Source organism: Haliaeetus leucocephalus, unplaced genomic scaffold, assembly GCF_000737465.1.
Source record: "Haliaeetus leucocephalus isolate CR32 unplaced genomic scaffold, Haliaeetus_leucocephalus-4.0 Scaffold184, whole genome shotgun sequence".
Taxonomy (NCBI): Eukaryota; Metazoa; Chordata; class Aves; order Accipitriformes; family Accipitridae; genus Haliaeetus; species Haliaeetus leucocephalus.
The window spans coordinates 8,474,596-8,500,259 of record NW_010972620.1 but is presented as its reverse complement, the minus strand read 5'-3'; the positions used below and the strand labels follow the sequence as shown (position 1 = coordinate 8,500,259).

At 38.3% G+C, this 25,664-nt stretch overlaps 1 protein-coding gene across 1 annotated transcript in view; it reads left to right on the top strand.

Annotated features, from left to right (window-relative positions):
• Window positions 1-25,664, top strand: part of CFAP58 (cilia and flagella associated protein 58) — a 57,193-nt gene that overhangs the window by 21,524 nt on the left and 10,005 nt on the right. Inside the window, exons 9-14 of the mRNA XM_010564775.1 lie at window positions 291-452; window positions 3,454-3,600; window positions 7,082-7,222; window positions 7,572-7,795; window positions 9,816-9,927; window positions 12,286-12,390. Of these exons, the coding sequence (XP_010563077.1) occupies window positions 291-452; window positions 3,454-3,600; window positions 7,082-7,222; window positions 7,572-7,795; window positions 9,816-9,927; window positions 12,286-12,390 (891 nt within the window). The remainder of the gene's footprint in view (window positions 1-290; window positions 453-3,453; window positions 3,601-7,081; window positions 7,223-7,571; window positions 7,796-9,815; window positions 9,928-12,285; window positions 12,391-25,664) is intronic.

Genomic DNA, 25,664 nt, shown 5'->3' with positions numbered 1-25,664 from the left:
AAACAACACACAAAGTCTAGCTTTGCTCTATAAATAACCTAAGGCTATTCTTGGTGAAAGCTGTTTTAGTCTTGAACAAAACCTAGGTATCAGATTAAAATAAAATGTTGTCCCACATAAGCAATCCAGAAAGGTTAAACTTGTACTTGGACTGAAGTGATTTTTAGCTGTAGCTAAAACTTATCATCACTGGATTTGAACTTGTCATCGTAGATTAAAATCACAAACTCTGTCCCATCCTTATAATCTTGTGATGATGGTTTAATCATGTTCACTTCTTTCCGCTCCAGGTCCTCCAGCACCTGAAAGATATTGAAATAAGGGAAATGCAGATCTGTGACTATGAGAAGAAAATTGAAGAGTCTGTGATTAAATTAAAACAGCAACAAAACCGCTGTGAAGCTGTGAGAACAGAGAGGAACCTGTACAGTAAAAAACTGATTGAAGCTAAGGTAGAAGGATACATTTTTTCCTTGCGTTTCTCTCTCTGCTCTTGTTTTTTTTCCTGATGTAATTTTAATTTGTTAAAAGGAAAGCTCACTGGAAAAATGGCAGAAGTGATTTCTTCATTCCTCTGTGTTTTGGGGAAATGAATGTTTTGGGTCCCTAACACTTTATCTGGGCAGTTTGTATTTGGACTGGAAGTAGGAGTCCACAGTCATCGTGTGGCAATACCCCTGCTTCAAACCACACATAAAATCCCGGTACACTGTAGCCACGGAATCATAAAACCCTATCAGAGAAGAAACTTTTTCCTTTCCATCCTGGTTCCACTCTGTTTTATCCCTTTAGGAGTTGTCTGCATGTATGGGAAATAGGGTATAAGGGGAAATAAGATTGCCTCTTTAGCCCTGAATGCGTATGCACATTACTGTGAATCATGATTTAGAAAGCAGAAGGAACATTTTCCCAGCTGAAGTGGAATTTTCTGACAGAACTTAACACTTCCACCTCGCTTGCTCCTTTCAGGGAGTGTCTTTTTCCTCAGATAATGATTCTCTCCATTCATCTCTCTTCCTTGGGGATCTCACTAACAACGCTAGAGGAAGCGAACAGATCACTTAATGATATGTTCTGTTATTCTGATGTAAAGATCTAAAATACTACACAAATCCTATTGCAATTGGAAGAGATTTGGGCCTTGGATAGCTGTGACTTACAGCCTTAGGTTATTTCAGAATAAGGATTTGTAACATAAACCTATATAGTAGATTACCAATTTATACACTGGTTTGCATAGGTAGGTGTTTTGCTTGAGAAACAGATGGGAATGAACTGCCCAAATTTCTATCCAACTGTGTGCTGGATTTGATTAGGAATTAACCATTTTGCTATTGATGTGGGATGCTTTACTTGACCTTTGTCTGCTTCTCATCAGCAGATGCGGTGTTGGGAGTCTTGCTGCTCCTAAACAATTTCTCAGGAGAAATAAAGTTGAAAAATTGCAACACTGATGACTTTTTTTTTTAATATGCAACATAAATTTGCTTACTTATAAAGAACTGGCATCTATGTGCTGAGTTACAAAATGAAGCAATGAACTCAACAGCCTTTTCAGGTTTTGAATGTTATATGGTGGTATACGCAATGCTGTTTATGGTTCCAGTCATTAGAGGCTGGTGTTTAGACTTTAACAGCTTACTTGGCTTACCATAAAACTTCTTTAGCAAGTCCTGTGTGAGAAGATAGCTGACCTTGAAAGATCTTTTGGCCAAGGCAATATTGTGTGTAGCAGTGAAAAAGTAGCCATTCATAGTTCAGTAACAGGTCAGCCAGCCATGAAAGAAAAAAAATAAAAAAGAGGGTTGTGTTAAAAAAATTATGGCAAATTCTTTTTCCTCTGGGAAGTAAAACAAATTTGCACAAGCCTATTTACATAAAGCTAGATGTAAGTATTTTTGGATTGCATAATGTGGAAAGATCCCCTGTGGCCCACCTTGCTAGTGGTCTACAGAGTAATATAATGTTCAGCTCAGTAAAATCTCTCGGAAAAGGCATGCTGGCAGGCTTTTAATATGAGATAAATATCTGATGCTTTCATCCTTGGGGTTTGTTTTGGTGTTAGGAGCTCATTTGTTTAAGCAAGTTGATTAGGAGACCTGTTTGCAAAAACTGTGTGTTCTTACTGTTCTTCATTAAATACAGAATCAGGAATGTATTTGGGTGTATGTCTGGGCACCATATTTTAAATCTCTCTCATCTTTTGCAACATTGAAGAGATTTATAGGCTATTTAGCAAAACCAGCTTTTAATATGACTTTTGCATTCATGGGACTGACTGAACATGCAAACAGGTGGGCATAATGGCATATTGCCACATTTATTTCTGGTTCGTTTAATTTGCCAAGTAAGTGTGGAATCCATGGATTTTGTTTTTGAGGGCTGTCAGACTACTAATCAGTACTTTCTCTGTACTATTTGTGAAGACTGTGATGACTCAAGATCTTGCTTAACTATGTTAAGCATTTCACACAAGAAAACATCACTCATTTGTCAAGTAAATTCACACCTATGGTGGACAGTGCTGAAAGAGCTCTAAGCTACCCTGGTTTTGTACTGAAACAGAATGTATTCACGTGAAAGGTTATGATGTCTTCTCTGTGAGGTGGCAGCCTCTGGCGGAGGAGTAATAGCTTCTAAAGCTACTTTCATTAGATCCAGAAGAGCATGTCTGTCTAACCACTGAATTTATTAGCTTCCATTTCGCGTCACGACATGTGCCGTCACTGCAATGAGTTGAAACAGTTTCTTAATTTTGTATGGGCAGGCACCTCTCTGCTGTGAGTAGAAGTATTCCTACTGACCTGATCTCTCTGCAGTGCTACCAGGCTTTTTGCTCTGTGTTTTGAGCTTAAAATATATACTAAATATTCTCATACCAGGGACTTCTCAATCTCTGAGCACGCTCTTTTCCCCCTTGCACCTATGTGCAAGCTACCACATAGGCAAAATGGAGATAAGCATTTCCTATACTCCCTTAAAGGCATATAAGTATCTTACTTATGGGTATGTTCATTTGCATAAAAACAGCTTCTCTCCAAACATTTGTGCCCAACTGCATGCAACCTTATTGAAAAACACATTACTAGAAGCATGAAAACAGATGGGTAGGATCAGAATCTTAATAATTTGGATTGAATGCTAGTTCTTATTGTGTGCCCAGCACTTTAAATTAAATGGCTTATTATACTCATAATTGTTGGTCATTATTTTTGTCAACGTATCTTTTAAAGGCTTTTTTACTGTAATGTCATGCTGGCATAAACAAAAAAATGTCATTTAATGAAACTGTTTCGTTCTGTTGGATTAAAAAGTAATGTCTTGTGATATGTACAGCCACAGTTCTTGAGAGGAGATCTGTTGCATTTTCCAGCATCAAAATAGCCTGAACATCCAGTCACAAACTTCCTCTTTTTTGATCCCTCTATGTGATCACACTTCCTGTCCTATTAGGATGAGATAGCAGAAATGAAGAAGAAACTGAAAACTGTGACACATCAGGTGGATCAGCTGAAAGAAGAGATCACAGACAAAGAAGCAGCCCTTGTGAAAGCACATCTAGAACATCAGCAAACAGAGAAGGAGAAGGAATCATTGAAAGTAAGAGCCCTTACATATACACCTTCTTACAAAGGATGGCTTCCCTAAGTTCACAGACTGCATTATGTTCCTGGTCTGTGCTAGTTGTTTTGCTGTATTTTAATAAACTATTCTGTAAATGCACAAGATTTCACTACCCTTTAGAGGTATTAGTTACACAAATCTTCTGTGTATATGACAAATTTAATCTCTGCCTATAATTATAATCAGAAAGGTCCTGGATTGTCTGTTGGAAGCTTTAAATCTCTGGGTGACTGAACATTTTTACTAAAAAGTTCCATTTTGCTTGCAGAAATGTGGATTTTTGGGCATAGCTTGATTCTAACATAATTTTTAAAATAGACCCTTGTAATTCAAGTTTTTTCTTTTTAAAAACTTTTTTCTCTCTGCTGTTTTTAAGTGAAAACCCCATTATATTACACTTCACAATCTTGTATTTCTGTGTGACTAGCAAGCATTAGCCTCCTGGGAGTTAGGCAGTACCTTTTAGTAGGTCCGTCTGCACAGAAAGTTATTTTAATATTGTGGTATAAAGCAGCAAGAATCTGTTTTAAATCAAAGGAAATCTGAACTTGAAGCTCTGGTTCTTCTCAGCACTGGCTGCAGCCCATCCTTAGATAAGCTATTAGATTTGTGGTGATATCGCAACCCAATTTGCTGCGCTCTCAAAAGATTTAAGGAGTTAGTGTCCACAGCAGCTTATTTTTTCTCTTCACTAAGCACTAGAGAAAAAACAAAATCAGGAAACAAACAACACCCTCCAAAATCAAAAGTCCCCTGCCACTTTCCACAGTGTTTTCTTTTGTCAGTTTATTGCTATGCTGCAATGACTCCTTGAGTTTTCAGCCCCTCTCAGCATATTACAGTTATGACAAAATGTCAATAGAGCTTTGTAAAAAGGTGATGAATTTGTATTCTTGTACCTGATCTGTCTCAGAGTTGTTCTATCAGTGATGGAGAAGTCAAACAGTGTTTCATTTCCTGTGTGCAGCTTTCTGCCTTAACTAGTCCCCAGTTCTGTCTCATCACCTCAGAACTGTCTGCCATCCATTTGACAAACATGTGATTGCTACATGGTTTACCCACTCAATTATTCTCTAGCAAGTATGTCCATACACTGACATCACATTACCAGCTAGCTTTAGGGCATTGTGGTCTTCTACCTGAGTGTCTCTGCTGAATACTAAAGCAGAAGGGGATTCAAAGAGGGAGCTGATTGACACAGGCAAAAGAACCCAATTATTTGTGTAGCAAGCCAGCTTCAATTTGTCCTCTTTGTGCTGATGTGAAGGAAGCAAGCAAGCTGTTCCTGGGAGATCAGTTTAAAGAACATGCTAAATCATGGAGGACTGGGGTTTATAGGAATGAGATTATACAGACATTGGATTTATGCTTGCCTCAGCTAACATAGAGGTCTTAAATGTGTAATCATGGTAAATGAAATGGAGGATGCTTGATCCCAGCTCCATTAAAGCCAGTACAATGCCATCTTTTGGTTTCACTTGGCCTTCGTACAGGCTTGTGGATTGGACTGGTTTGACAAAGCATCCAAATGTTGAAAAATATATATCTGAAAGCTGTAAGAGCTATGGCCCTCCAGGTTTGACCTGCTGTCAAGTGCTTTTGTATATTTTTTGTAGATGTTCATGCAGGTTTGGTTTTTTTTTAAAGCATTTTCTAGAAATCTGGATGTTAAACCTCTGACTTGTTATTGTTTCAGCATTCTGTGTCCAGCCCTGGTTGTGCCTTTTATAAAATTCATATCTTCCTCCCACCTCTAGAACAAATAAAAAAAGTCTTCACTTATGCAAATATTTCAGAATCTAAAGAAGAATTTGGTTTGAGATATTGGCGTTGGTCCCATTTAAATTCTTTGTTCTTGCTGACTGTTCTTCAGTTCTTACAAACTCTCTGAACCAACTTCAAACGAGCTGTGCTGATTTACAGCAGTTTTCTACCTGACCATTTTTCTGCTTGCACAGTGACTGCTTATTCATTTTCTTTTCTCTTACCTAATGTACACAGACCCTCATACTGTAGTTTTTAGCATATTTAATCTCACTGAAAGTCCTGTTAGCTTGTGGGGCCTTTGTGTGGCTTAAAGTATTTATGTTCTTTACTATACAAGGCAGTTCAGATTTATTATAACTTAGTGCATTCCAGTGAGGAGATTTGTTTATATGAATGTTTGCTGCCAACATCTAATGACACTTCTTGTTTACAACTCATATTTTTTCTGACATAAGGAGAACATAGAATTTTGATATATTAAAAAAATATTATCCAGCAATGCCAAACACATGAGCAGTTTTACATTTGTAGACAGCTTTTGCACAGTGTTGATTGCATTTCAATATCAAGTGGCTTGCATTTTTATTCAGCTGATGGATTCTGATGAACATCTAACACTGAGTAAGAGAGATATGAGTGTTGCACATACAGGAAAATGAGAATTTTATTAAAGAAAATAAGAATGGAACAAGCTATTTTATTATGACAATGGAACTGTTTCTGTCTTAAATCAATGTTTTTGCAGGTGCAGTCTCTATCACAGCCTCATTCTTTCAGCATTGGATGATGCTCTTTCCCAAAAGGCAGCTTGAACATCATCCTTTATAAGGGTCAGAGTTGTGGCAAAGTCTTTGAGTCAAGGCTTGAAAGTTTCAGATCTGTGAAAATGGGCTGTAGTCAGCTAGTTCCATCTTGGCTCTAACTAGTTGCCTAGCAATGATAGAAATTTCTAATAATCCAAGAAGACCTTATTAGTTTTTATCTACATACATGCCTTGAATTACAGAGTTCATGATAGTGGGATAGAATTATTGAGCACATTCCAGAGTTAGTTTGTATTAGTAGTGTGCAGTTACTGTAAGAGTGCATTACTACTCCTGCGCTTAGGGACAGCCCCTCTTTTCACAGTCTTCCTCATCTATACATCCACTAAAAAAGTTCTAAAGCTCTTTAATTTTGCTCTTCCATGCCTGGTTGGCATCTTCTCTACCAATTCTGTTATTCCAGTCTGAAGCCTGTCCCAAGTTGATGCTGGTTTGTAATATGTACCATAGATGTTGCTCTTTCCAGCAGAGTGAACTATCCTTTCTTACATCCCAGACTGACTTTGAAATTTGAATAACAACTCCATTGAAAAGCTTTCCAAATATGACCTATTTAATTTTAAAAAAATTTTTATTAAATGAAGTGTCTCTGAATTACAACTTGAACCATTGTCATAGATAAAAATCCATTCAAATTTCTGTTGTGTATAACAAAACGATATTAAAATACTGTTTACAACATTCTTTATGGTTCTTCATGCTTGCTTGTCTTGTTAGTTTTTGAGAACAAATCACTAAAATATGTACCTCTCAGGAAACTAAAAGAATGTATGAGATTTTATTAAAATCCTGACTCTTAATCCCAGGTTTATGTAATGGGAAGTTGTTACTAAGCACAGGTTACCTGTATTCTTTGACTCCATCAGGCTGAACTGCTTAAGATGAAAAAACAGGCTCTGGAAACCAAACGCTTTATAGAAAATCAGGAGGCAGAAGAGAGAAGACTCCTAAAAATCATTGCTGAAGCTGATGCTGAGAGGCTGAAGCAGAAGAAGGAATTTGACCAGGTAGGAATCTCTAATTTGACTTTTCGAACACACTGCATTTTGTTCCCTCATTTGTCCAGTGTATTTTTAAGGTCAAGATACTCAGCTACTGTAAATGTGGTACTACTAAAGCTTTATAGTGCCATTGAAACAAAAATGTTAAGATACTGAATTGAACAGAATAAGTAGTTTATACTATTCAGGTGACTGAACCCTTATAGGGGAAACTATTAGGCCCTTGCCATATTTCTTTCACTAATAACAGTGAAAGCTCTTAATGTACATGATTTTGACTGATGCAAATATAGTCATGATACTTCAGGATTGTACTGAGGAACTGTCAAATTATTGCTTTGCCCTGTGTCCTTAGGTTATCAATGAGAGAGATATCCTAGGGTCCCAGCTTGTTCGGCGCAATGATGAAGTAGCTCTGCTCTATGAAAAGATAAAAATCCAGCAGTCCATCTTAAACAAGGGTGAAACCCAATATCGACAGAGAATGGAAGACATCCGACTTCTCAAGCTTGAGATCAAAAAACTTCGTCGTGAGAAGGGAATACTTGGCAAGAGTGTGGCTAATGTGGAGGAGCTCAGGTAGAAAAACTGATTGAATACATTTCCATAGTGACTGCATCCATGATTCTGTGTTTGAGACAGAAAATATGTTTTATGCATGGTAAAGATTTGTATCAACAAATATTATACCTTAGAGAAGGGGATTGTTTGGTTTGACCTCAAACACAGAATGGATTAAATTCACAAAACAACTTATCAGCAATTAAGAAAATCAAAACATAAAGAAGGAGGAAAGCAGGAAAAAAGACATCTTGGCCAAAGTTGAAATAGTTTCCATATTTCCCCTCGTACTGTGAGTTACTGCCTACAGAATAAACTTGACAGACAGCAGCAGAAAAGGTGTTCATAGTTCAGTGAGCTACTTAGTGGTACCCAAGGCCCAAATTAGTGGAACTGCTTTTTATTAGGCAATCCACAGAGGATGGGGAACACTTGACATATTTATAACAAACCCCTGCACATTTTCAGAGCTCTCTCCTTCCAGATTTATATGCAGACTTGCTCTCTAAGAAAGATTTAGCTAAATTTTCATTGAAGGTTGTGTTTCTTTAAAACAGAAGTTTAATAGCCCCAGCCTGATTTATCTCCTCCTTCTCTGGCTTAATGCTTCCCTTCTTTTTTTTAACCCTCCCATATCTGAGGTGAATTCTTTGCTGATGGGAAACTATTGTCGTTTTCTATAGAATCAGTCTTGGTTTGTAAGGGGAGGCAGCTATGTTTTTAGCAGATAATAGTCATACTAATTCTGTGTAGCTACCACAGTTTTGGGTGATATCTTTAGCTTAGCTGTATTAGTATAATTCCATGGCTTTCACTGGACCAAATTAACTTCAGTCCATGGTCAGTCCCATTGACTCCAGTGGAATTATGCCAGTTTGATTTGGTGTAACAGAAAAGAGAACTGTGCACAAAACATTAGCGATTGCAGTTTTCATTGACTGACTGCAGACAGGAATAGGATTTGAACTTGCTGCCCAAATGCATTCAGCTAAAAGTCTGTACTGTATTGAAGCTCAGTGACGATATTGAAGTATAGTGCAATGCATGCCATGATGGGTGGATCAATTCTTGCTAACTGCAGCAGCAATCACATACTTTAATGAAGTCCAAAATCGTCATGAAAACTGCCTGTCGAAAGATTCCATTTATCACTGGTGCTGCTAATTAGCTTTCTTGATTTGCCAATTGGAGATGTGGGTTTTTTTCGTCTTCCATAACCTTGTCCAACCTCACAGTTAAAAAAGGCCTTTTTCTCTCTAGTGAGCTAAATGCAACTCTGAGCTTGGCAGGGAAAGATTCAGTGGCAGAGTAGGCACATGGTGATCCTTCACCCCCTTTCCCCTTGGAGAACTTACAGGATCCACACACTAAAGTGATAAGGGTCGGACCATTGTAAAATGTGCCTTTTTTTCTGCTCCTCCACCGCTTATCCCCACTGTAAGAGCCTAGTTGTCAAAGCATCCTGGGAGTCCTCAATTAATTTTAAATTGAGCAACAAATCACCCCTGAAATTTCTTGAGGAGAGGTAATAAAAGGAATCAAACTTGGGTTCTCTAAAGAACGGTGTCCATCATACTTAGGTCCTAGAGTGTGTTTTATTTACTGGGTTGTGTGAGCCATGTAGATTTAAAACCTTCTTTCAAACACAGGCTGTTAGTTTCAATACAGCAGTAACTGGATATGACTCCATAACTGATTTGTAGGTTACTCTCGATGAATTAACTGTCCTTCTGGCTTTAGTGTACATGGGAAGATGTGGGCAGTGAGATCCAGTAGGCCGTGGAGTAGATTCCACAGGAAATGATGAAAAGTCCCTTTTTTTGAGCCATTCTTATTGAAGTGAGTGTAGAGGTCTAACTGTGTTATCTTATGGTTCCACCTGTTTAGTGGTATCAGTGTTGACTATTAATCACAAGAGACACTTTGCCAGTGCTGTAGTGCTTGGGAGAATGATTTGTTAATGTCCATATTAGTGCCTTGGTCACACTGATGTGGTTTCATTGTGTTTTTTTTCTATTTGTTTTATGCTGGTCTTAAGGCAGGAGGTTCATCACATGCGGAAGGAACTATTAAGGGAACAGACTCGGTGCAAAGTTTTGGAAGAAGAACTGGAGAATCCCTTGAATGTTCACAGATGGAGAAAATTAGAGGTGATGTGTCAGCATGTCAAGTTCCCAAAGCCTATATTGTCAAATCAGTGACACAGCACAAAGCCTATTTCGTTTACTGTTATGCAAATTATGTGGAGAGCCAGGCAGACTGAAATTTCCATAGTGCCAGTGGAATGGTTAACTGCTGAATGGTTTCCTTGCACAATGCAATCAGTGTTATTTTTGTGTCACTTTCTCAATGAAAAATTGCAGAGGGATTTGTAAGGAGCCAGTCAAATGCTAAAGGGAATAAGAATGCATAAGGTGAATTTAGAAGGGGGTGATTCCTTAACATGGATGATGAGAAAGAGGATGATAGGGGAAAGATACAAACCTACCCTCACCAATTAGGGAGATGTATATGGGAAGAAAGCTGGAATTAGAAAGGTTCATAGAACAGGTAGACTGGGGAGTAGACAGACATGAAGTCAGAAGGTAAATTACATCTCTGAGAAAAGGAAGAGGCTTCCACATAAACAGTGGTGGCCTCCCAAAGATAGCCATTCCAGGTAATGTGAGTTCAACTGTTATGTAAACAGCAAATCTAAATTTTCACACTATTTGAACCTGCCAAATAAAGGGGAAAAATAAAAAATCTGTCAAGCACAGACCAAATATATGAACATCAATTGGGATCACTGGATATTTTTGAAGTCAGAGCTAGCTGAGATTTCTCTGTTGCATGGATCTCTGATCTGATGCCAGCCTGGGTTGCTTAGCTGCTCTAATAATGAGTGGCAACATGCTAGTCTGTACAGAAGCAGAGCTGAATATTTTGGCTGTGCTTACTAGCATGATAGTTACTTTCTGATCTTTCCATGCTGAGCTTAAAGCTGAATGGTGTGGTTAGCTTTTCTTGTGGAACGGAGATGAAACGCAGGATGCTGAACTAGGTTAAAGACACGTAGGTACAATCTCCAGCAGCACCTTGTAACAAAGGAAAATCAGGTCAGTCAAAACATCCAGTGCTGGGAAAATGAATGTATGAAGAGACTGATAATGGGAGATGATGTCTTTCTATTCTACGTCACTGGTTTGTATTTGGAACACAGAAAGGCCAGCAGATGGCAAGATCCATATGAAATAATCCTGATGTGGTTTTGGTTCAATTCCTAATGAACAAACACCCTCATATCATTACAATTGTTACAAATTGACACCATGTTTGGGCAATGCTATAAAAAAATCAAGGACTGAGTGGGTCGTGGGAACTCAACTACTTTTTAGCCTCGTTTCTCAGGAAATGATGTTGTGTTGTGAGTGCTGCATGTGTATCCGTGTTAGTGTCCCAGTTACACTTCAATTGATTAGTCAATTTAGATAAAATCAGACAAAAGATTGAGCCATGAGATACCAAGTTCCTTATAAACTCAAGCAAATATACAGAGAGCAGGACTTTATTGGAGCCTTTACTGCAGTGTGAGTTTAATCCTTATGAGACACCACATGAGAGAGGAAAAACCACGTGGGAGAGAGGTGTTGTGAAACCCCAAGTGGGGAAAAGCTTCAGTCAGAGTTTGCCCTTCATTAAAGGATCCAACAAGAAGATAAAAAGTGGTGGGAAAGCGAGCTTTGCTGGCTGCTCCTCACAGAATTATTTATTTGCCCCTTAAAGCTTCCTCCAGATGCAATCTCTGACAAAAGAATGAAAAAGGAAGGAGAGACAGACATCTACTAGCTCCTGGTCTTTACAGGCTATGTAGATAGAGGGCAGCAATATAGTGCCTACACTCTGTCACCTCTTTAAGCACTTAATTCCATTGAAGAACGAGATTCCACATGTATGGAGACTTTAAAGCCTCATAATAATTTATCAATGTAATGTACCCCTATAATTTGTTCCTCTTAACTTCTCGACCTGTTTCAAGACTATTGCAGTTACTCTTTCTTTTGTTCAAGAGAAAAATTTTCCTCTCCTTAAAACTCAGTTGGCACTCTGAAGTTTTTAAAACAGTAGGAAGTACTTGCACTGCTCTTCATTTGTCAGTGGGCAGTTTCAGTTTCTGCTAAAAATGATATACTAACCTCCTTTTCCTTCCCTGCCACATGGTTCTACCAATCTTTGTTGGTTTGGGGGTTAAGCTCTGAAGGACTCCTTTTTATATTAGTTGTTTTGAGGACGATTCATAAGGGGTAATAGTGTTAAACATGAGCATGCTCCAACTGATCTTCAAGAGGCAGAGATTCCAGTTTCAGGACTGCTTGTGTACATGCCATTTAAAAAAACCCCAACCCCCCCCCCCCCCCCCTTTATATTTGTCACTTTTGAACACTTAAATATTATAGATTTCATTTGCAAGCAAGAAACACTAACTTCTTATAATGTATAATTTTTGAGATTGCTTTGCTCTTGTCTAGGCCAGTGACCCAAGTACCTATGAGCTGATTCAGAAAATACAAAGACTACAGAAGCAGCTTATCAGCAAGACAGGTGAAGTGATAGAGAAAGAATTGCTCCTTCAGGTACTACAGCTTCATTATTTTATTGTATCTTATTGACTTATTTGACTTACCCTGCATTCTCTGTCTACTCAGATGTGCTTACTGAATGTTATATTCATGTTATATGCATGACTTTGAATTTCTTTTGCATGCCCCTTAGATAGCTTTAGATGGCAGCACTGACTCACTGAAAGAGAACAAATAGCATCTGATTAGTTGATTTTTATATTCTGGTTACTGATACCTGGACAACTCTGGAAAATAAAATTAAAGGTTTGCTTTAGTTTATTCATGTCATAGATTAATCTTCAAGTCAGTGTTAGACTTTTGGAAAGGCTTTTTTGTCCTTTTAAACATGCCTGTTATGACCAGGACATGAAGGAAAATCCTTGCTTGATTCCATTTGTGCTTAGCTTGGCTTTTGGCAGAAAGAATCCTACAGAGTTTGCGTGATTTAGATATGTTGCTGTCTGAATGATATTTGACTTCAAGGTCTTTGTGCTGAACTTTGCCAAAAAATAATTTTTGTAATAGCTTATCTTTTTTTAACTGTATCAGATGTCCCTTAATCCCAGTGATAAGATTTATGTTGTAGAATCAAGGAGAGACTATATTCCTGTAGTGCAAACATTGATCTCAAATATAACAAAAAAGGACTGTCTCTGGGCTTCAACCATAGGTGTAAAACTGGGAAATATTTCTCCCTCTCTCTGATGACTGTAGGGATAGCTACAGTTTGCCACTCTAGGTATGATTTTAACATCTTGGTCTTAAATACTTAACAGTCTTGATGCCTATGTGGGGTATCACTCAATGGAGAGTGGAATGTGACCTGAATCTCCTTCTGTCTTAAGAAGCTCAGCAGATGTTATCAAGGCAGGATTTCTCTCTCTCTATTGTTTTGTAGGAAAAAATAGATCTGCAATTTCATTTGAAGGTAATGTATGGTATATTATACCTTTGCTTGGAAAAATGTAATTTTTGTTGCATAGCACTGAAATGCTGTCAGTGAAATAGTTTGTTAGCTTAAACAAAATGTAGCAGAAATAGTTTCAAATTTACAGTGCTTTACCCATGCACAAACCCAATTCTGTTAGATTTTTACATAGTCTCTATTGTGTACCTTGCCTTATCCTTAGTGTGCTCCCATTTAGCTATTATCCTTATTTAGAAGTGAAGAACTGAGATACAGAGACATTAAGTTGCCTGCCCAAGAAAATCTTTGAAATAATAGGTATTTGAGCTTACGTTACTATACTAGCCATTGGCACAATCTTTCTGTCTATGCAGCAGTCCTTCTATGGCAACTCTTTTTTTTTTTTTTTTATTATTTTCCTAGATTTAAGTCAGAGTTTGGCTATATAAAAAATAATTAGTATGCCTAGAATTGTTAATGAGATCCTTTGAGTCCTTAATTCAGGCACTGATATCTGTGCAACAATGCTGAAATTAAGGTCTCACTCAGAGAGACTGATAGTAAAGAAAAGGCCAAAAATACCATGCTCCACATTCTGTTCAGGGCTTTACCATCAACATTTCTGAGCTCTTTTCTGTTTAACCACAGTGTTTCTGAGTCCTTCACAATGACTGAAATAGGGCTCTTTCATAGCAGGGCGTGGGTAAGGAGAGGTAACCAGAGATGGAGGACATCCCCCAGCTCATTTCCTCAAAGGGTATGTCCTCCTGGATAGGTCATTGGCATAGGGCTCGCATGTTAAGTGTACTAGCTGAGCTGCTTCTGCTAAGTGTCTGGATAACCTTGTACAAGTAATTTTATTATTCTTTGGACTTGTTTTCCTTGGCATGATGATAATGTCTGTTTTGTAAAGTGATACTCTGATACTCACTGAAGCAAAATGTTGGCTAATAACTTATGAAACTGATGCTGTCATGTTCCAAACTTCTCTGGTGAAAAAGCAGGCCTGAGGAACACCTCCAGCAGAAGGAAATTAATGGAGAGCAGTAATATTAACTTTCCAGAGGGAGTTGAGCTGTATGCACCAGGGTGATTGCTTCACCAGATCCCCTTCTGGGCAGTGTATCCTTATTTGATAGAGAATGCAGGGTTTGATCATGACTGAAATTTAGAATTATGGGAAACAGCAGCAATTTAGTTCCCATTTCTGGAATTTTTAATTTTTTCCCCCTCAATATAATTTGTCTTGCTTAGTGAGTTTTGCTGTCTGATCAATATAACAGCCAGTGTATAAGGCACTGCTCCCCCATAAGGCCTAATCATTCCTTTAAATCCTGGTAAACCCCTCATGCTTAAAGGCATTCTTTTTTTTTCATGGGTCTCTCCTGGAAGTCAGCTCAGTTCAGTTTAGTCTCCACTCGTTTGCAGGAGTGGGAGAATTGCTGATGACTTGGCCTGTACCTAGTTGGCGTAACATCCCCTGTATTCAGAGTTAGAGACTGCAGGAGCTGAGGGATACAAACCTACTAGGTCAGATAACTGCTTTGCCCATGTTGTATTTGCTCGCATAAGTGACACCTCTGCACTCCCAGTTGTCTTCATCTACATCTTGCCCTGTAACAAGGGCATAGCCATTGAATGTATCTGCTTTGAACTGACCTTAATCTCTTGCTTCCCATACATAACTGTTTTAATGTGTATGTGGCCATCATGCTGGCAAATAGGATATTTGTTGAAGGTGAAGCTTGTGAATGTCTGTGTCTATGATTTCTGTGTGTGCATATTATGTAACTTAAATTCCCTCACATCAAAGGGTAGTATTGAAATGGACTGCAAAAAAAAATATGTGGATTGAATATTGAGTATTAAAAACACCTTTGGAATTTAGAAGTAACCCACGTCTGGAAATGGTTGAGCCCAGTGTCAGCAACCTGCAGTTTGATTTGTAGGGTATTCATCTTGCTGCATCCTCATGCAGAGCCATAATGTTTGTATAAGGAAAAAATAATTCCATTTGTATTGTATGCACTGTAGTTCTGTCTTCTGACTGTTACTTTTTTTTTTTTTTTGTAACTGGTCTTTTAAATAAAAGCTAGTTTATGCAGGGAACAATGTTTCAGGATGAGCTGGATAAATAAACAGAAATTTTTGCTAAGTAAGGATCACAGTATATAGATTAATGTAGAAAAGCATTTGCTTACCTTACCTGCTCCTGATGTGTATTTGCTCATATCCTTTTTGTTAGCTTTTTCACTATTTTCCACCTGTTAGTTCTTTAAAAATGATGCAGCTGTAAAAGCATGCTACAATCCATTCTATGTGATTAAAGAAAGATACACTACGTTTCAATCAGAAAATGTTGATTGCTGACAGTACAGGAAGAACCCAGCTTGACTCTAAAATCGCATACAAAAATATCGCTTAACCTGTCAGCAGGGCACATTTTTTGTATCAGACATTTACTGAGAGGTATTGAATATGCAACATGATGAATGTTGTTTTTCTTGGAATGACTTTTCAGAGTTGAATGCTTAATAAAGGTGTAGAATGATGTCCCATGTTATAGAAATTATTAAACTCTTTTCTTGTTTCTGATTTATCTATGACCTGTAGCCACAGCATCTTGGGTTATAACCTATCAGCTCGCATACACCAAATAAGTGTGGAAATCCTGAGACTTTGAAGAGTAGCTGCAAAGCAGGCGGTCATACTTTCTCCTTTAACTCGGACATTCTCCCAGTTGTGAGCTGCTGTGCTGATGAAAAATGCTGTCTTAAAAATCAGATCCAAAACCCAAGGTCTTGAATACTTACGGTCAATAAAAATCCAATGGCATTTTTGCCAAACATAGGAAATGTTACTTCAGGGTTAGCCAACTTCCATGTTTGAGTCATTACCTTCCTTCTGAATTTGTGCAGTTAAAAGGTACAGCATTTTTGGTTCTTTTCTAAACCATTGAGTAATACTGCAGGGCTTTGTGGAGAAATACGTTGTGTGTTAAACAAGGACTTTCAATGATGGGTGAAGGTCTTTGTGAACACATGTGGTATGAACAAAATGTGTTGTATGGCCATAAGGTATAATTATTAAAAAACAGAAGGCTTTGCTGAACAGCTCCTGACTGCAAAAAACCTACTTGTTCACTTTGCATGTAAGGCAAATCCCTCACGTGACTGAAACTCTACTGCTCTACTGCATACTGAACAGTGGTGTGGTAAACTCACAACGTAATGTATTACCTTGTTAGGATTATGATTAGTGTGGTTTAGGAACTTATGCCATTAAAAGTGAATTATGCACTGCTTTATATGTTTCAAATTTAGTTCTTTCTCTTCAGAGTGAACTCCTTTAATTTGATTTTATGTCTGACTGAGTGGAATTTTATTCAGCTGCACATCTTGGAATGGATAACAGTGGGAAGATTCACATTATATGTCATTTACCTCTGTTGTCAGTCATCTCAGAAGACTGTTCATAAATGTAAAAGAGATGTGCAACCAAGACTTATTTGTGGAGGGAGGCAAAGGCAAATGTGTCTCATTTAAGCCTTGCATGTAGTAGTGAAAGTATTGTTTTTCTGTACATATATATTTTTAATCACTATTGTTTTAAGTTGTCAACAATCAAAGACCAGGACTGGGCAGTCAGGATGTGATGCTTCCAGACTGTTAGCATCTTGAGCTCATAGTTTCAAAGAGTGCAAGGGCAAAAGGCATGATTAGCTCATATATCTGACTCAGACATTACAGCCAGATAACACCCACATGTCCTTGTGTTGAGCCAAGTTTTGAGCTAAGTTTCAACCCCCCCAAAGAACTGACAGTCCCACTGACAGAGAGTAGGAGGAGTAGAGGGGATGCTGCTGTCTCCAGTATAAATCAGCAGAGTTTCATTTCAGGTATTGTAAGATACAGGGAGGAGAGAGCAGAAGAGACTTTCTGTGTGACCTTGGGCCGCTTACTTAGCTGTTGCATGCCTCACATCAAGTAAAAAGGGTATAAAATCATTTCCACTCTTATAGCGGTATGTGAATGAATATATTGGAGACATGACTCAATTCAGTAGTAACGATAGCTAGCTAAACACTCAAAATAGGCAGATGTTTTATTTCATTTGTGCTAACTTGGTAGTAGAGCTATTCTATCCAATTTGAGGTGCTTGTTGCTATAGTGTCTGAACATATACATAACCATCTTTGTTTCTCAGAGCTGGTATGATAGTTTCATAAAGAAATCTGCTTTAGAACAGTGTGTTACCATGTGGGTTTATGCAGGCTGGCAGCTACTGAAATCAAAGTTTTCTCCCAACTAATGGAGGAGCTTTGGGATTTGCTTCCATGTATACAAAAAATTTCTGCTCATTCATTATCTAAAATACTATTTTTTCAATCTTGTATCACTTTCTTCAGCGCAGTCCATGAGAGCCTAGTCCTTCTGAAAATCATTTCTTTCCCTAGCTTGGCAGTTTCATGAAGCATGCTTCTGCTAGGTTCTTCATTGCTTTTGCAGTGCTCATGTAGCTTCCATTATACAGCATGTAATACAGAAAAGTGTGCTCAAATGTAGAGTAAGAGATTTTCTCATCAGCCAGCCTGCTAGGGAAAATAGGAGAATACTCTCCTATTACCTGCCTTTATTTTAGTATTCTTAAGGCCCAGTTCAGTTTTATTTTAGGTATTATCTGCACCTGTTCAAAATGGCTGAGATTTACTTTACCCTCTCAAATTTAGCATTTATATATTTTCAGTGCTGAGTATAGATTCTGCTTGGATTTGAGAGTATAACCTACTTACATGTTACATGTAGAGTAGGTAGTCTGAGTTGGAGATTTTTTTGGCAGAATTGTCTATTTTCATAAAAATAACTGCAATTCACGTCAGGAAACTAATGACTGTAGAATCCCTAAGAGTGTCTTTTGACCTGCCCATTATTGTTTCTCTGTCATCTTGCCTTTAGAGAGATTTTAGCAGAGGTAGCTTGGGAGAGTGCTTTGTACGCACTGAAACTTACAGGTGAACTGCAAAATCCACTGCCAAAATACAGTCCTTTCTTTGCTGCTCCCTTATCATTTATATATAAAGTCAGCCTTTTGAAGGGATTTTTCCATCTGAAAATGAAAAGGGAAATTTTCTTTTTGGTTTTTTATACTTTACTAGGACTTGGCTCTTTTCTCTCTCTATTTCCTGGAGGATTTGACTTCCTCTGGAAGCACTGGATTAATGCCCTATCTTGCGGCTGAAGCTAGTGGCTCTCTCAGCCCTCAATTAAAGGGGTGAGTATATTGAGCTTTAGGCCTTTTCTGTGCTTAAAAGTACCATTCCTACTGGCAAAAAAGTCACTTTTCTGATTTAGCTTATACCAGCTCTTGAATGGCAGAAGACTTTCTTGCCAGTATAATTGCATCTAATTACATAGCCAGTAGCTGGCATAGCCAGGTCAGCACAAAGACATTGCACCACTAACTGAGAAAGCTAAGCTGGCAAAACTTCTAACCATTGATCAAATGGTTCCTGACATGGAAAAAAAAACCCAGAAAAATGCTTTCCTGTCCTTATAAAAACCTAAGGGTTGTTATGTATCTTAAGTAAGAGGAGAGAAAGAAAACAGTACATGGTGGAGTGTGGTTTTTGAGTTTATGACTCCAGTTCTAAGTTGGTGGCCAGAATTTCAAGGGATTTATATTGGAATATAGAAATGAGAAATACAGTAAGGGCTCAGGCCTAACATTTACTTTTTGGCTTTCAGCTGGGTATGAATCATAAAGAAAAAGTTTACTTCCCCAGTGCCATGCGGAATTAGGCACTGGTGTGTTAAAGGCACACTGTAAGAATTGCCTTGATTTAGAATTGGACTCTGAAGAGAATCTCTGTTCTGTTTTCAAATGAAAAAATAATGTATTCCCATGAACTCTGGCTGTAACCCAGTTCTAACTAGGATGAACAGAAAATATCTAATTATCAGCACAATATTTTGATGCACAACAGTCTACTGAGTTAGTGCCTTGAGTCTGATTTGAACTGGAGTCTCCAATGCAGTGTGAAGTGACATATGGAGGTACTTAATGCATTGAGTCATCCTTCAGGACTACTTTTTCAGGTTCTTTCCTTCTTGTGCTGTCCTTTTATTTTCCTTTTGTTGTGCTTGCAATGTTCATTGCTGAACTAGGGCTTTGATTGGGGATTTTAACTTTGGCTGTAAGTGGAAATGTTCTGTGTTTTAGTATTGGTGTTAAGTTGAAGGATTAGTGTCTTTTAGTGATTCTATGCCTGGCATGGTGATTTCTCCATACAATTAGAATTTCTCTAGTATCTTTTGTTCTGACACTGATACTATTTTTTTCCAGTTAATTTAATTATTATTTTTTTGTAACACTGATTGTGTATCCAGTAGGGTTCTGTGAGTAGTGTAGAACCACTCACAATGAGCAAATTGTAGGTTCGTTGTGTTAATTCTCACTGCAGTTTACCTGGGCTCATATGCAATCCTGTGATGATATAATAAGTAATCAAATCTCATAAACAGAAAAGATAGGAGTCACCTGTGTGAAGGTCTATTGAGGGCCTACATATCTACCTGAAACTTTTCTGTAAACCTTAAGAATTCAACAGGGATTTGAGGGGTGTTCAGTTCTGGCCCTAGCTCTCCTCAGAAAGGAGTTGATTTCTATTTCTGCATATTTTGAATACGCTTCTTGGTGCATTAGTTTATTTTAGCCCTTCTAATCTCAGTCCATCTAGAATTAGAAGTTGTTCTATGCTATAGAAACTTCCAGCATGATAAACTGCTCTTAAAAACACACTGGCATTTACATTCTTTCCCTCCTCCCACATATGCTGCAATTCAAATGGCAGAGAATAAAGTCTTCCCAGGAAAATAGCCTTTTTGGGTTTTTTTGTTTAGGATATGTTTGTTTAAGGAGGGTTTTGAAAAATCAGATAGGAAAGGTCCCGATCACTTTAATGTCATCAGGTGAAGATAATCAGCTGCTCTTTAGACTAAGAAAATAATTTTCCAATAAAAATAGTGCAAATGTTTCTGGCACTTGGAAATGGGAAGCAAAGCAGATTACTTAGCAATCAAACAAAACATTTTTGGTGAAGAATTTTCTTAGAGGAAGAGTTTAATTTTTACTGAATCTTTGTGTAACTACATTGCCCTCATAAACAAAACAGATTTCCCATAATAAATGGTTTAGGACAGAAGCAAGGTGCAAATTGATTTGAGAAATTAGAAGAAAACACATCAAAATAACTTCTGGGGATCTGCACCATTTTTAGCTGCTCTAATAATGTTTTAGTCAGAAATATTCAGATGCCATTTACAAGATGTTACAGGTGGAGTAAAAATCTCTTGGGGTTTAGAGGTAGCAAATGTACCTGAACACATAATCTGTTTTTATAGTTTTTTTAGGAGAATTGATGTATTTACTTGAGTTTGAGCTTGAAAGAGAACTCTAGTAGGTCATCAGATGCCACCCCTCCACATCACGCAAGATTGATTTATTTACACAAATACTAGCCTTGATAGAGGAATGTCAAGTATATATTTGTTTCCTGCATTCTAATACATGTACTCCTAGTCCATGAATTTTAGCATGCATGAAGAAATTGTTGGCTTGAAGTATACTGTGGTTTATGGTTGTGACTTTTCTCCCACACTTCTAACCTACTGTTGTAGTCTAGCCCTGGTGTTTCTGAAAAGCAAGGAGCAGATGTATTGGCTTACTCAGCATGGTGGTCCTGGAAGCCTGGGAGACTGAGTTTCATTTCTGTGTATCTTTGAGGAGTTTTAGTGAACTTTGGCAATTCATGTAGCAACTCTTTGTGTTCAGACCTCTTGTAGAATGAGAAGAGGATCACTGCCCTGGCTGGAAGCCGTATTTTAGCATAAGTACATTAAGATTTAACAGCATTCAGATACTGAAAGGAGGAGGCCATATAAGTACCTAAGGTACATCACTGTTACCTGTAATCTGCATCAGAAAAGCAGAAACAGTGATCACCAAAGTATTTTATTCAAATGCGTTACATCTGGTTTGAACCCAGAAATTCTGAGCATGGATACCTTGTGTCATTAGACTTAAAATATTTTGTAAAACGACCCATTCCTAAAGTTCTTACACAGTCAAAATTGCCGTAAGCTTCAATGATAGTTTGCTAGAATAAAGCTTGAGTAAAAAGTTCAGGAACTGTTCCAGTAAATAACAAATTACTGAAAACAAACTTGTTTACTCCTCATTCCTGTATTCAGCATGTATCTGGGAAGGAAATAAATCTGCTGCACACCCCAGGGTAAAGTATATTAATCAACCAGTTATCTTGTTAAGGGAAAGTAAATGACTTGCTGTGCTGACTGAATACATTGCAATGCACAAACTTTGCAGTGCTGTTAGCAATCCGATACTGACTGTCAGCCATCCAGAAGCTGCTAGAAAAGTTAAAATACTGGACGAGTGCAACAGCAGTGTAGCAATACATTCACAAGCCAATATTATATAGTGTGGCCCAGAGCCAGCTGCAAATCTTTATTATTCAGGTGTACCCTTTGGCAGGCGTTCTTCCACTGAGGCAAGGGTGTTCTGCTCTTCCCCAGCAGCAAGATATGGACAACCTACAGCATCCCATTCAGTGATGGATTATTATTTTGTATGATAGTTGCAACAACAACAACAACAAAACCCAACAACAACAAAAAAAGACATTCCACAGGGACAGACTAGATTTTTATCTACTTCGGATCACTTACTTTCATTCTTATAGGAGTGTGAATGGTGCTGCTGTTGAGAAAACACATGCAGAAAGATGCAGCAGCGCTAAGGCTGTTTAGGGGCAGTTAGAGGCAGGCAGGCAGAGTCACTGCGTTGTGGGTTTTTTTGTTTTTTTTTTTAAAGTAGATTAAAATTGGACACATGAAGACACAAGCAGGTGTAGAAAGAACCCTGTTCCTCCATTCTTCACTTTGAGACAGCCAGACATGAGCTGCTGAGTGCACAGGAGCCATGAACCCCATGTAGGGAAACGCTCTGCCAAGTAGGGTGCATCAGTCAGCCAGTTGCTCTACATCCTCTAGGCTCAGAGCTCAAGTCTTCCCGTGCCTGTCTTAGTAGCTATAGCTGTAATCTTAAACAGGGGATGGCATGCTAGGGCACAGCAGTTGTCTTTACATGAACATTAGGATTTGCTCTCTTTCCCCTTCCTTTAGTCCTGTTTCTGTTTCTTTGAATTTTAAGAAGCAGGCAAGGGGAGCTGAAACAGAGCTCCTCGAAGGCTAGCAGAGGGTCAGCTCTCATTACAGTGAGTCTGAAGGAAGCCATATATTAAAACATTCATGATTTCAGAATTGCTGTGTGTGTTTCTTAGATGTACTGTTATTTCTTAATAGGTTCCAAAGTGTAACAGGAGACCACTCTTTCTTCCCTGAGGTACTTGGCATATGCAGGGAAACTCTGCTATCCTGTCAGAAAGATGTATGTAGGCTTTACTGCCTTGTTAGACAAGTATTTGTAGGTTTAAGTGGTGGTTTGACTTTGAGACAGCTGTTCAGAGGTAGCAATTCCAGAACACCAAAGGACTTGAAGCTAAGTGCTCTCATCTTTCAGGGAAATCTAAGGATCTAAGTCAAGCAGGTGATTAAAGAGATGTGGGTGTCTAACTCACAGATAGGTATTTCTAGAAGCAGCTCTGCAGTTTCTCTGACCCTTTAAGGTCATCTGTCAGATCAGTCAGAAGTGAGAGCAGAAGCTGGGTATGCTGGGAATCCCCATCCCAAGCCTCCACCTGCAGGAACAGCTAACCATTAACAGCAGACTTGTGATAATTCTCGTTTGATTCATCTGATATTTTAAAAGTCTAAATGGCTATTGAATAGCTAAAATACATGCTCTTACACTGACGTTAAAATAGAGGTTTTAAGTCAAATAGTCTACATTTGAAGAAGAGACTTTTTTTTGCTTGAAACCCTCTATATAGTAATTATTAGCCAGTAAAAGGTTCTGCATTGTTTGCTTTGTAGACTTACTCACTTAGAATATTTAGATTCCTTGTTGATAAGATTTGTATCAACCTCTGAATCTCCTCCAGGACACTTTAAGACAAGCTGCTTCTATAATGTGAAACAAAGGTTTGTTTAGAACTCTCTCCAGCCCAACTGTCAAGCTGCAGGCACTGTGGAAATAGCTGGAATATTTACATCAATCCATGCTGTGTCAAGGGTAATTCTCAGCTTCAAGGAATAGCTCACTTTTATTTTGTGTGTATATATGTGTATGTGTGTTCCTGTTCACACATATGGAAGAACAGGGGATAATTAATCTTCTGCAATGTAAAGTATAAACACTATGATTAAATGAGCTACCCTGATTAATAATTTTATAAACTCTTGTGTAATGTCAATAGTAAAAAGGGAGTTGCAGCTGTTGTTTCAGCAAGAGGCATCCATGCCATTTTCTTCTGATAGATTCTTATCCTTGTGTCTCAGAGTTCAGAAGCTGAAATGAGAGGAGGATATGTAACCTATTTGTTTGTCCATTGGATGCCCCCCCCTCCCCCCAGTTTTCCCACACACTTTCTGAGACAGATACAATGATACCAGTACCTAACAATAATAATACAAATAATAATAATGTTGCAATTGCACTTTAGCTGGAAATGTTTGTACTTTTGTTGTTCCTGGAAGATGGTAATAATGCAGCATTCAGCTCTTACTGTTAAAAAAAAAGAGTCAAGGGTGAAGACCTTAGAAGATGCTCCAAGGTGTTTCTTCCTCTCATTAAGCTGCTTGGAAAATGCCAGTCAATTTGGTGCAGTCTGCTCTGTGCCAAAGGAAACAGATTTGCTCTTGAGAAGCATTATTATCAACTGGAGGGATAAGTCATAAAACAGGTTTAATTTAACTCCACCTAGAGCGGTGCAGATTTCACCAAAGATGGGGTGATAATCCCAGCCTTTCCTTCAAGCTGGTGGCAGCATTTTAACTAGAAAACCCAAAGCATCTCATGCAGTGTTAGTGTTGCCACATTGCAAAAGGGCTTTAGTGCCCTCTTTCAAACCTGAATTAATTTACCCAATAAAAAACCTCATATTGGACAGTTAAAGGAGGATCTAGATGATGATGAAAATACAAGCTGTTCTAGGGAACTGCATGCTTGCAAAGGTGTTTGCTGATGGATGTGGAATAGACAAGAAAGAGCAGGAGCTTTTGAAAAGTGTTTATTGAGAAAGTTTATACTGCACATTTCTCCCAGTGCTGGAGGCAACTTTCTTCTATTGTTATAAAATTCATGAAGGTTACCGTATGCTAATTTTTTCTACACCTCATAAAACTTTTAATCATAGATGTCCTGAGCCAACAGCTACTCTGTTAGGTATACACATACACACAAATAAACATGCAGCTTATATGGGTAAAATGATGATGACTAGATGTGTATGTCCATGTATGTATTTAATCCAGATTTCAGTGTCCTGTTTAACACTTTTGAAGAGGAATCACAACCCCTTAAGGATGCTCTGCTGCTGCATGGCATCATAAACAAAATGGCTCTGGAGTTCAGCATAGCGCTGACATTTTGGTTATAATGCCAATAAACAAGAAACCCCCTGTGGCACATTGACTGACTTGTTTTCCTCGCCAAAGCTATGAGGAACTGTAGCGTGCTTACAGAGTTACTGTGTTGCTTTCTCCACCTTACCAATTAAAATAAGGATTTTTAGCTAGGTTAAACGTTTTGGGGTTTGCCACCATATACTACATTGCACACTTTTGCTCTGCCTCTTTTGTTTTGCAGGGTTTTTTTCTTTAGCTCAATTGCTGGAGGCAGGAGCTAACATAAATGAAATTTGCTCTGAGTCCAAAGGCTTTGGGATTTTTTTTTTGTGTTTTTTTTTTTTTTTAATAATTTGTGTGATTGAAAGCTTTTGGTGCACAATAGGATTTTTGCAGGACTGGTGGAGAAGGCTGTTGGTGTGCTACTATGCCAGGTAAATTTGTTGAATTATCTACTTAGAAAGACAAGCTGATAAAAATGAGGAAGCTGGGACTTCATGCCCTATTTCTGCTGTGAATACATCTTCATTAAATGTATGGTCATCCATCGTCTCTGGCTCAGAATGATACCCTGGGCTAACTAACAAGATGGGTTATTTCAGGAGTTTTCTGGTGTCATGGTGAGGGAGAAGATGACATAAAATGAAGTCACATCTTTAGAGCTAATACCAGGTGCATTTGTCTATCCCAGGTGACTGCCTCCCAGTCCTTGTCAAAGCAGTGAAATGCCTTGGTGTCACTTTGGGAATGTGTCTGATGGTGCTGATGGTACCTCTGGCAGGGAAAAAATGAGCAAATTGGGCAGTGCTGGTCAGCAGCAATAGCTTCTTTTGAAG